This window comes from Rhynchophorus ferrugineus, unplaced genomic scaffold, assembly GCF_030347505.1.
Source record: "Rhynchophorus ferrugineus isolate W39M unplaced genomic scaffold, kcgeb_rfMv2 rfM2, whole genome shotgun sequence".
Taxonomy (NCBI): domain Eukaryota; kingdom Metazoa; phylum Arthropoda; class Insecta; order Coleoptera; family Curculionidae; genus Rhynchophorus; species Rhynchophorus ferrugineus.
Window position 1 is genome coordinate 22855436 of NW_027472581.1, and position 13364 is coordinate 22868799.

At 32.6% G+C, this 13364-nt stretch overlaps 2 protein-coding genes across 3 annotated transcripts in view; both read left to right on the forward strand.

The window, feature by feature from the left end:
- LOC143191563 (CIMIP2 protein CG18335) overlaps window positions 1-13364 on the forward strand; it is a 110400-nt gene that overhangs the window by 84815 nt on the left and 12221 nt on the right. The window contains exons 1-2 of one of the 2 annotated variants that reach the window (XM_076396771.1): window positions 9945-10097; window positions 10915-11053. In XM_076396771.1, coding sequence (XP_076252886.1) covers window positions 10057-10097; window positions 10915-11053 — 180 coding nt within the window. In that variant the 5' untranslated portion in view covers window positions 9945-10056. Of the gene's footprint in view, window positions 1-9944; window positions 10098-10914; window positions 11054-13364 lie in introns of those variants that run through there. The other variant, XM_076396770.1, reaches the window with a different exon arrangement.
- Window positions 2189-5657, forward strand: LOC143191560 (uncharacterized). Its single transcript, XM_076396763.1, has 2 exons — window positions 2189-2684; window positions 2787-5657. The coding sequence occupies exons 1-2, from the start codon at window positions 2270-2272 to the stop codon at window positions 4079-4081; spliced, it is 1710 nt and encodes a 569-aa protein (XP_076252878.1). The 5' UTR covers window positions 2189-2269; the 3' UTR covers window positions 4082-5657.

Sequence of the window (13364 nt, forward strand, 5' to 3'; positions counted from 1 at the left end):
TCATTCAAATTATTGTCCACTGCTAGCTTTTTCCTGTAGCCAGACAATTTACGGACTCCATTTCGAAAGAACGATGTATTTTTTGAGATTATCCACCAATCGACTCATTTTTTGGTCTCTTCATAAAAAGTAAAGCGCTGCTCAGACAGGTCACGACTCATATATCGGAACAAGTAAAACAATTCTATTAGGTAAGGTACACTAAACGTAACATTTGTTTTTCGATTAGTTTTCTGATTTAATTTAAAGAATAAGTTTGAGAAATTTGTTGAAGGGATGTTGCTGCTGAATAAGACAACTAAAACCATCAAGTACTATACTTATATCAACGTATCCTTGTTAACAATATTGATATTAAATATTTCGATGGATTTGCATTGAGTTAATATTTAATAACTTATTAATATATTATATTAATTAAAAATTAATTGGATAAGAGATGATTTTATTTTATTAGTAGAATAATCTTGAAATATTTGTCCTAAGACACAAACTGGTCTCGACTTTTAATATTTATAAAAAATATTAACTACTTGTAACAAAGTTACGTACATGACTTATAAAGATGTGTCTAAGTCTTTGACAATCTTGAACAACTTTATCTGATTTTATCGTAAAACATTACGTGGATATTAAATAATGTATTAAGTAATAAGCTCAATAGTAAATACAACAAACAATCCATGTAATTGAAAGAATAAAAGAAAATTATCAAGAAAAACTGCTAAATATCTGCTACATCGAAGCTATTTTATTACTAGGAATCTGCTGAGGGTATATTTTAACAGCCCATATTGATAAGAAAAAATTGGTAGTGTGGCTGAAGATTAAATTAAAAAATAGGTTTTGAATTTTATTCTTTCTTGACTCACCTGAACCTCTAGCATAACAATCCTTGGTGTATTTCAAACTTCACAATTTATTGGGGAATCTCTAAAGGATTTATATCTGATATCCATCTATTTTAATCTTATATATAAAAATGAATCGCAAAATATGTTCCTAAGCGCATAACTCAACAACGCCTGGACCAATTTGGCCAAATCTTTTTTTAAAATGTTCGTTGAAGTTCAGGGATGGTTTTTACGGCGAGAAAAATTAGAATTATTGTTGGAAAAACCCTAAAAATAGCCCTTTTTGTTTGAATTTGTTTCGTGTATCAGTTGACAATTCATCTGTCATCTGTCAAAAGTCATCTGTAACAGACAACTTTTTTTTTTTTAATTTGATATGACTTGAACTCAAATCCTTTTAATCCGTACGAATTGTTTTATTTATTTAAAATTTTTTATTTGTTTAAAATTTAATTCAAATTTTAAATAAATAAAACAATTTGTACGGCTTAAAAGGATTTGAGTTCAAGTCATATCAAATTTAAAAAAAAAAGTTGTCTGTTACAGATGACTTTTGACAGATGACAGATGAATTGTCAAGTGATACACGAAACAAATTCGTATATCGTGTTTTGTGCAGAGTGTTTAGTTAGTTAGTGTTTGTTTAGTTCGTGATTAGTGAAAAAATAATTTATATTTGATTCGCGTGAAGCGCGAGCGCGACATTCAACTAATAATCGCGCAAGTTTGAATCCAGCTGCTTTCAGTTACGATGTGTCAATTGACTACAGTAACTACCAATGTGTTGTTATTGGTTCTATGAACTTGGTTTGCTCACACTGTAAGGCATTAAAATACAAAAACGAAGCCAATGGATTGTGTTGCGCAAATGGTAAAGTGAAATTGATACAATTGGATCCACCACCAGAACCATTGTACTCATTGGTTTCAGGAATAGGAACAGATTCTATACACTTTTTGACACATATTCAACAATATAACAATTGCTTTCAAATGACTTCATTTGGGGCAACAAATGCAGTTCGGGAAAATTTTATGCCAACTTTCAAGGTATGTATTATAGCAGTTACTCATAATTATTTTAGCGAACAAAATTTTCTGTCACCAAAGTTAAGATGTGTTACTAATCTTCAATTTCTTAATCATTACGAAATATATCACTTAGTCATCATATTATATGGTGATTCAGTTTCAGTGACACTTTTATTATATTTTATATTTGATAGATATTAGTTAAAACTAAATATATACTTTTTAAGATCAAATATTATTTAAGTTTGATCATTGACAATCCATTAATTTATACCACACCATAATATTTTTTTTATTTACAGATACAAGGGCAAATATATCACAGAGCAGGTTCACTGTTACCAGTGTGAGATAGCGACAACAAATTCCTGCAAATTTATTTTATGGGCAATTCACCACAAGAAATTGATCTGCGTTGTGCACATAACAATTTAGTAAAAAGGTCTATTGTAGAACAATTACAAACTTTATTTCATCAACACAATCAATTGATTATATTGTTTAAAACTGCCCTGGATCTGATGCCATCCGATAATCACAAAATTGTAATCAGAGCTGATAAAACACCTGCAGGTCAACATACAAGACGTTTTAATGCACCAACTATTGATGAAGTTGCTATCGTTGTAGTTGGAGAAAACTTGGAATCCCGTGATATTGTTTTACATCGTCGGAATTTTCAATTACAACCTATAAAGGAAACACACCGCTCATATGATGCACTGCAATATCCCATTATATTTTGGCAAGGTGAAGATGGCTACGATTTATCAATAAAAATGATAAATCCCATTACAGGTAACTAAAATATTAGTTTAGCTATGGCGATAATATCTCAGTCACTATATTATGTATTTTAATTTTATATTTGAATGTTATTAAAACAAAATCTGTTTACAGGTTCTGAAACCAACAAAAAAGTCAGTTCAATGAACTATTATTCATACCGCCTAATGATTCGGGAAAATGCAGATAATCACATATTGAAATGTCGGCGATTATATCACAAATATGTTGATGACATGTATGTTAAAATTGAAACGGAGAGATTAACATTCATCAGGTTGAATCAAACCAAACTCCGATCTGAAGAGTATATTCACCTTCGAGATGCGATTAATACTGATGGAAATGCACAGAATGTCGGTCGGATGACTATTCTTCCAGCAACATACATCGGAAGCCCTCGGCATATGCACGAATATGCTCAAGATGCCATGTCGTATGTTCGTCATTATGGTACAGCAGATTTGTTCATCACATTTACATGCAATCCGCAATGGATAGAAATTAAGCAGGAGTTATTACCTGGGAAATCATCCATTGATCGTCATGATATTACAGCCAGAGTCTTTAGACAAAAGTTGAAATCTTTAATGAATTTCATCGTAAAACATAATGTGTTTGGTGAGACACGCTGCTGGATGTATTCTGTGGAGTGGCAGAAACGAGGATTGCCACATGCACACATTTTGATTTGGTTGGTTGAAAAGATAAGGCCAAATGAAGTTGATGCAGTGATATCAGCTGAAATCCCTAATGTACAAGTAGATCCTGGATTGCATGAGGTAGTTATCAAAAACATGATACATGGTCCCTGTGGAACTCTTAATCAAAATTCACCGTGTATGATGGATGGTAAATGTTCAAAACGATATCCACGGACATTAATATCGGAAACAATTACTGGTAATGACGGTTATCCATTGTATCGTCGCAGATCGACAGCAGACAATGGAAAATCAACAATTGTCAAATTAAATCAACAAGATATTGAAATAGATAATCGTTGGATTGTTCCATATTCACCCATTTTATCAAAGACATTCAAAGCACACATCAACGTTGAATCTTGCCATTCAGTGAAATCGATTAAATACATTTGCAAATATGTAAGCAAAGGGAGTGATATGGCTGTGATTGAAATTGGTGCAGAGAATTATAATGATGAAGTTACCCAATACCAAATGGGTCGCTATGTCAGTAGTAATGAAGCAGTTTGGCGAATATTTTCTTTTCCTATTCATGAGAGACACCCTTCTGTTGTTCACTTAGCTGTGCATTTAGAAAATGGACAAAGAGTGTATTTTACAGCACAGAACGCAGTACAAAGAGCTGCTCAGCCACCATCTACTACATTAACCAGTTTTTTTGAGACATGCCAAAACGATGATTTCGCACAAACATTGCTATAGTCTGAAATGCCAAAATATTATACCTGGAATCAATCCTCAAGGAGATTTATACGACGGAAACAAGGAAAACCAGTTCCAGGATATACAGATGTATATTCCACCGATGCGATTGGCCGGATTTATTCAGTACATCCAAGCAATGATGAATGTTTTTATTTACGACTGCTATTAGTCAATGTACGTGGCCCAACATCATTCCAACAGTTACGAACTGTTGATGGTGAATTGTGTGGATCCTACAGAGAAGCCTGTCAACGTTTGCAATTGCTTGAAAATGACGCTCATTGGGATCAAACTCTCAATGATGCTGTAATATCATCACACACTCATCAAATACGAACATTGTTTTCTATAATCATATCTACATGCTTCCCATCAAACCCAATTGATTTGTGGATGAAGTACAAAGATTATATGTGTGATGATATTTTGTATCAAATACGGAATAGAATGGGAAATCCAAATATACAAATCAGTGAAGAAATTTACAATGAAGCATTGATTTCAATTGAGGACATGTGATTGATAATGTCAAACAAACTATTAATTCAATTAGGCCTGACCGCGCCCAATCGTCCAATGCATGACGCTTTTAACCAAGAGTTGCATCGAGAAAGACTGTATGATCTCAACGCTTTGAAAGAATAAATTCAAACAAATCTTCCACTGTTAAATGAACAACAGAAGTATGTATTTGAAACTCTTATGAAAGTAACAAATAATGAAACTGGAGGGATTTATTTCTTAGATGCACCTGGTGGTACAGGAAAAACTTTTTTTATTTCATTAATATTAGCAACAATTCGCTCACAAAATAAAATTGCACTTGCACTCGCTTCGTCGGGAATCGCAGCAACTTTGCTTGAAGGTGGTCGAACAGCCCATTCAGCACTAAAATTGCCATTAAATATGCAAAGCAATGAAACTCCAACCTGCAACGTTTCGAAGAACTCTGCAATGGCAAAGGTTTTGCAGCAATGTAAATTGATTGTTTGGGATGAATGCACGATGGCACATAAAAAATCTTTGGAGGCTTTAGACAGAACCTTAAAAGATCTACGTAGCAATAATAACCGATTTGGTGGTGCAATGATTTTATTAGCAGGAGATTTTCGTCAAACATTGCCAGTGATTCCACGATCAACGCCAGCTGATGAACTCAATGCATGTCTAAAGTCCTCCAATTTGTGGAAACATGTTAAAGTACTTCATTTAAGCAAGAATATGCGTGTCGAGTTGCAAAATGACCAATCTGGAAACATATTCTCTAAACAACTCATTGACATTGGTAATGGCAAATTTCCTATAGACATGTTGACGGCTTGCTTTTGCTATGACTATAAACAAGTCCCAGGGGCAATCATTAAGTGTTTGTGGTATTAATCTAGAAAACCCATGTTTCTCACATGGTCAATTGTATGTTGCCTGTTCCCGTGTTGGAAAACCATCAGATTTGTTTATCTATGCGCCAGGTAATCAAACAAAAAACATCGTATACCACAAAGCAATATAATGATAATAATAATAATAATTATGATTCACATGATTAACAATAAAGCGATTACTTACTTTTCAATCCTTATATATGTTTTATTTAATTATTTTTTATTCACAACGCCCTATCACCAGGGTGATGGTTCTGTTCAGGAGAATTTTTTAAAATACGTAGGCACAAAAACTGCCACATTACAAATCTTTTTGACAGGACGAAGTCTGTCGGGTCAGCTAGTTTTGAATAAAAGAAAACAAACCAATAAAATGACAATCAAGTAACCTACAGCTCAAGCCAAAGACAAGAACTCCAGAAGCTCAATAAAATTAAATAGTCTATTCAAAGTTATTTTGTACATACGTCATCCAAAATTGTGACATCAAAACGTCGAAATGTTGCCGCATCAACTCTGAGTTTTAGTTCAGTTGGACTTTGATATACAACAAAATTCTAATTTAAATAAAATAATTGAACAACAATGTTATCAAATATAATTTGTTTTAACATTACAGTACATCTAAAAACTACAGTTAATTATACAGCCACAACAGTTTAATAGGTTAGAGTTATAACCTCTTATCACTGTTGCTTTCAATAATTTTGCATACCTCTGACAGTTGGACGACTTTGACAGGCTAATTGTTTACGTGTTTGAACTAATCGGACAGCATTATGTCTCTTTTTAACTAGTATAAAATAGAAAAGAAAATATCGTGTGATTCTGCAAAAAAAGAAAATATCGTCTGATTCTGCAACGAATTTGCAAACTGCGGCAATACATTAAATATCTTGATGGCGTATGTAATATACAAAAAAAAAACTTTAAATAGAATATATAAACCAGACGATGCCAATAATTTCTAGTCAATTTTGATGTATCCTGACTGTTTAATATTACTATATGAGATTTGATAGATATTTTTTCATAATGTTTTCATTAAAATATAATTACAAATTAATATATCGCCACAAAACGGAAGTTGCAGTTGTGATAATACCTAGCTTGCCCTAAATATTGCTTTTTATCTAAAATAGAATACATTACGAATAATTTCCAAACAATTTATAGTCTTGTCTGTTAGTGCTCAATGTAACAAGCGCATTAGTATTCACGATGGCGTAAAATATATCTCTGCTTAAATTTACTAATACGTCTTATTTGCATATGAGCATAAACATAACGTTGTCTTGATTAGTCATAAGTCAAATGCGTATAAAAATAGCAAAATATTCCAAGGACAAGGGTTTCCAAATGTGCCATTTATGATAATTGAAACAAGCTCTGCATTATGCAAAATGTTATATATAGGTATTGTGACGTTTATCAATAAATTATGCGATATTGATAGAGTTATATACGATCTTGTATTATTAAAGTTTATATAGTTTATTTGATAAATGTGCTATTATGCTTATCAAAGAGAAAATATTGTGTGTGCACAAAGAAGTTTTGGATATATTTTAACTTAAACGACCATAAAATAATTAAAGTGTGGTAAAACTGCTAGAGCTAAGCTTCTAGGCTTTTTTAATTATTAATTTAATTACATCTTACATTAGATAAGCTTAGTACAATTTTAACTTACAAATGTTTTCAGTTTGAGTCTAATTTGCTTTTTGTCTAAAATGATGTTTTCAATTTAATCTATCATCGAGATGTACGTCAAGATATTTAACTGATTCTGCTTGAGAAATCGGGTATCCGTCAAGTGATATAATTATTTTTTGGTCATTTCGCTCCAACGCAACATTAACATGGATAAATTTGGAGCTACTAAACCCTATTTTCAAGTCTCTAGTCTATTTGTAGATCTTGTTGTCTGTTACTTTTTTCCCTCCTTCTTAAATGTTCCAAGTACTCTTTCTTTTGTCATTGGGGTATCAGCAGTGTAGAGAGATAAAGGAATGGTCCCAATATACTAACCTGGGATACTCCTGTCGAAATAAGCTTGAGTATTGAGAATGACAATTCTTGCGATACTCTAAATTTTCAAAATATATGATTACAGCCGTTGACATTCTGTGGCAGCAGATCGCTCATTTTATAGATTAATTCCAAATCCCATAGCCGATCAAACGCTTTGAGACGTCCAGATATATTGCAGGGCGGTATTTCTTTTCTTCGAATGCCTTTTGAACAACAGCTGTTATAAAGTTTCAAAAAATTTCAATTTTTCAAAAATGTCGAATGAATTCCTCAAAAACTTCTGAGGGGAGGTAAACCCTATGGGTGGAAGACGGAACGAGGAACTTCAACAACTAGAAAAATCAAGGTCATAGAAAGCCATCTGAAAAATAATAGTCTAATATTGTTTTGTCTTTTGATTTTCTGAGCTTTGTCCAGTAGCTATAATGCTTCCTAGTTGCTGTGATTTAGTAATCTTATTTCATGTTTTAAGGCGAAATCCTGGATAACTTCATAGATCAATTTGAATTCGAGGTTAGTTCATTATGTAGCAATAAGCATTAGTAATTAATCGAAAAACTTTGTTTTGGCGGCATTAAATTACTAGTAGTTAGCTGTTTTAGTGCAATTCCATATTTGCATCCCAAAATTCCAAATATATTTTATACTTAACTGATAAACCAATCTCTTTGATTTTAGGTCATGCTTTTCCCGACTAGCAAATAGAGTTCTTTGATTTTGAGCATAATCTGTTTTGCATTTTGTCTAACGTGATGTTATATTTTTAAAATGAAATAATTGTTTTTTAAACTTTATTTATTACATAGTTACCAGTCGTTGTGGACTAAACTACAATGTTATCTAAATGTAGGTATATAACTAGAAGGACCCATCAGCCCTATCTGTTTTTTTTATCAAATTCATCTCACTATATTACACTACACAAGATCAAATGGTTTGTTTGTTTGTCTCTATTCTTCTGGTGTTATCCAATAATTGTATTACTTCGATATTAACATAAAAATGGAGACTGTCTTCAAGTCTCCTTGCAATTTTCTTAATTTCCTCGGTGATAGTGAACCTCACGACAGTGAAAGTTTCTCGGTGCACCCACAGTACTTCTCAGAGCTTTGTTCTGGAAAACTTGTATTGCATTTATATTCGTTTTCTCGAAACATCCCCATAATTGTATTCCGTATTGTCCATATAAGATAAATTTTAAAATGTGCTTCCAGTTCTTTTTCTTTCTTCTTTACATGTTCCTTCCAGTGAGGTTATGCATCAAGATTCATTACGAGATATTTTACGTTGTTACTATATGGAATGATACTATTATTTATTGTTATTAGTGGTTGAACCTTTTGATTACACGTGAAATGCACCTGCGCATATTTACTTTCGTTACGGTGTATTTTCCAAGTCTGAGTGCAATTGGTTATATTGTCACTTGCCTGTTGTAATGTTCGTGTGGTTTCTTCACTATTATCTCCGACAGAAAGAATCACACTGTCGTCAGTAAATGTAGTTATCGTGATATTTTCTAATTGTGGTATATCACATGTATGGAATAGGCAAATAATTGGCTTCAATACACTTCCTTGTCATTCCAATTCATCTACTTTAGTTTATTTTTTTTGTAGAGGGAGCTTCCTCGTGTTTGACTCTAAACATTCTTACTGTAATGTAAGATTTCAATAGCTCAGTGTATTGTTTCGAAGGCTTGTGCCACAACGAAGAATTTAGCTGAACATACATTTTTATTCATAGGCTTATTCAATTACATCTGTTATTTTATGCACCTGTCAATCGATGAATGTTTGTTAACAAACCCAAACTGATTTGTAGGTATTAGGTTTTTTCTCTCTAGTATATATTTTAAGTAATTAGTATTAAGATAATATCTCTAAAGCAATGATTTTTTAAATTTCTTCAAGTATTTAAATTCAAAAATTATTATCAATTTGCTCAATTTCCGTGTTATATTAACGAGAGTTTTATAATAAGTAAATCCAAAATCGGAATAGGAAAAATAATTAGTAAAATAATAAAATAATTTTATTGATCATTAATATATATTTCGTCTGGTTGGCTGGTCAAAAGGAAAACGCCAAAACTGATTCTTTTCTCCGATGACCTACAAAAACAGTTCGGGTTTGTGCGGTATATCGGCCATATTCTGGGTATGGTTCAAAGCGTTCAACGTCCAATTAAAAAATCAAACATCAATCGTTAAAAATAAACGCCGATACATACACATAACCGGTACGAATGGTACAAATTAGCGTATTGGCCTAGTTACCAGCGTCTCTTTAAATCTATTGTGTCGGTAAAGGCAACGCCTAAAATCGAAAGCTATCTTATCTACATAGGTCACATTTCTTAGACAGGCACATATTTCCATACCAAATGTCTCGAGCATATTTGTCCCGTTGAAATATAACCTATATAAAATTATTGTTCTGACATGTGTTGACAATTGGCATTATATCACGCATCGGGGATAGTTTCAGAAAGGGGACATTATATGAACAAAATCAAACCAAATATTAAATTGATTATGGACGTTGACTCGTAGACATGGAGTTGGTCTCTTCACCTAATCCACACTTTATTCCAGGGTAAGATTATCAAAAGTTTTTAAATAACTAGTCTTGAGTTATATTAGCTTACATTTGCACTTAACCATTGAAATTATTTATTATATGGTGTTCCCCCAATTCATCTTTAATGTTTTTACGAATTAGATACAGTATGGCTTATATGTCTATATATATACATACATATATACATATATATATATATATATATATATATATATATATATATATATATATATATATATATATAGCTTCCTTCATATTTAAATTTATGGTGAACAAAGTCTGTTAGTTTCGACAGAAGCTGTAGTAAATACCTAAGAATTATATGAACGAAAACAGGTGTGATGGTCGATAGGTATTTGTTATTGCAGATAAAAGTCATAATTCGTTTAAAATGAAATCATAGTTTGATAATCTATAAGGCAAGCGAAATCACTCACTAAAATGTTTCACAAATTTTAAAATCTAGAGACTGTCACAATCTTATATTAAATTATTAAGTTATTATTAAATATTATAGTTATGTTAGATAACAATTATCTTTAGATTAGATATTCAAGGAAATATTTCAAAAGACATAACACTTGACGCTTGATCATATGTCGCTAGATTTCTTATAGGGGAATCTCAGAATGGTTTTAGAAAAACATTGACAGCTATAGTTGCAGCCTTGGTTGAAACAAAATGTATTTTTTACTGGAAATATTATTTTTAATATATTTAAGTAGAGCTTATTTAGTGATATAATTAAATATCTACATCAGTACAGAGGGCACACCCTGTATAAATACTGAAAGTGGCATTTGTAAAGGATATTATTATTATTTTAATGTAGATACACGGGTTTCTGCCCGCAGTACAAGTACAGAATCGGTGATACTTATGGCGCTACTACCCACAAGGTTTTATTGGATCCAACAGTCCATCATGCTGAAAAACTGGTCCTGTCCGATAGAACATCAGACGACTATAAGGTAAAGTACAGTAAATATATATTGATAAAGTAAAAATATTAATAGCTGTCCAGTTATTTAATTTATTAAAATACTATTACTTGTATTAACAATGACGTATACATTCTTTTGTAAATAAATATTTTTCAAGTTGAGAGAAAACAACAAAAGAAACAATTGCAGGGTTCTAAATCAGACTAGTAATCAAGCAAATTAATATTTGAAATGTTAATACTAGATGATACATTCATATGAAACGTTTTGTTGCTAGTAAAATGGGAAAATTTATAATGGCAGCAATTTTTTAAATCTAAATGTCAATTCCAACGAAAAAAAACTAAGAATTAATTTAGAGGCCTAACCTGAATTTTCCTTTTCTGAGAATAATGTTAGAATATACGTTAGAATTGGATAGATTTGTTGTGATATAAAGATTCGTTTTAATTCATCAAGGTGATATAAGTCTATGTACTCTTACCAACTTTAGGATACATCTGGTTTCTTTAATATTTAGTATATACAATTAAAAATTTAATGCCACTGTAGTTTGAGTATGTTAGTACCTCTAGCTCATCAAGTTTATTACAAATTATATTCTACAATCATTCACAGGAAGATATTCCATTTGGCACGCATTTGGAGTTATCTCGTATAGTTCCTGAGATATAGGTCATTGAATATCTGTAGCTTTGCAAAACATAAACATCGACATATTGGCCTGCGTATATGATGTAGAATTCTAAGACCGCTGATATAGAGCCTATTCAGGAGTTATCTCGTATAGTTTCGGTCGCTTAGATGAATTAAGATGGAATCTACCGTGGATTACATCATATATCATCATATCCATCATAACAGGTCAATTGAAAAGTCCCCGGCCTACCATAGCAAGACATTTTTTTGGCATAATTAGTTTTTTTTTACTCAACATAATTCCGTTCAAGGGTTATGATCATTGATTATAGCGACCCTCCAACATTTCGATACCATTTTTGTAGTACGATTTGTCCTTTGCTTCAAAATCGTTTCAGCGATCACCTCTTTATTCGACGAAAATTTCTTCCCAGAGAGTATTCTTTTGAGATCTGAGAACAGCACATAATCGCTAGGATGCAGATCTGGAGAACACGGTCGATGAGGAAGCAATTTGAAGCCCAACTCATGGATTTTTGCCATCGTTTTTACTGACTTGTGACACGATGCATTGTCTTGGTGAAGCAACACTTTCTTTTTCTTCAAATGCGGCCGTTTTTCGGCGATTTCGTCCTTCAAACGGTCCAATAACTCTATGTAATAGTCGCTCTTGATGGTCCTTCCTTTTTCAAGGTAGTCAATTAAAATTATTCTATGCACATCCCAAAATACAGACGCCATAACCTTGCCAGCCGCCTGTTGCGTTTTCCCACGCTTTGGAGCGCCTTCATCGTGTTCAGTCCACGCGGATAACTGTCGATTGGACTTCGGAGTGAAATGATGGACCCATATTTCATACATTGTCACATATCAACGTAAAAACTCGAGTTTATTACGCTTGATCATCTTCGAAAACTGTTCCGAATCATCAACTCGTTGTTATTTGCAAAGTATGGGTTCGCGCGGCACCCATTTTACACACAGCTTTCTTATACCCAAATATTCGTGAATGATATGATGTATACGTTCAGTTATTATCTTTAGAGTGTCTGCTATTTCATTCAATTTCAATTTACAGCCATTCAAAATCATTTTGTGGATTTTTTAATGTTTTCGTCGGTAGCAACCTCTTTTGAGCGTCCACTGCGTTCACCATCTTCGGTGCTCATTTCACCGCGTCTAAACTTAGCATCCCAATCCTTGATGGTTGCTTTTCCTGGGGCAGTGTACGGATACTCGGGATCAAGCCAAGTTTTTGCTTCAACGGTATTTTTTCCCTTCAAAAAACAATATTTTATCAACACGCGAAATTCCTTTTTATCTATTTTTTTCGACAGCTGCCAAATTTATACACGCATCTTTTGGTGGTATTAACATATGGATTTAATTCTAGTAGCGCCATCTAAGTGTCAGGCTGGGAACTTTTCAATTAACCTGTTATGTTCTCCCTTATCGAGCACTGGTTACGTTCATATAGAGGTACTTATTATTATTTACTGTTGTACAGAGCGCCATTGATATTGTTGAGGCTTATTTGGTCATAACTAAAGAAAATATTATCGAAGAAGTTAACGAATTGTTAGCTATTGAATAGCAATCAACAATGACTGAATAAATATCTAATCTGACTTCAAAAGACAATTGTAATTTATTAATCAAAACTACTAACCAAAAAAAAATCTCCATCAACACCATTATT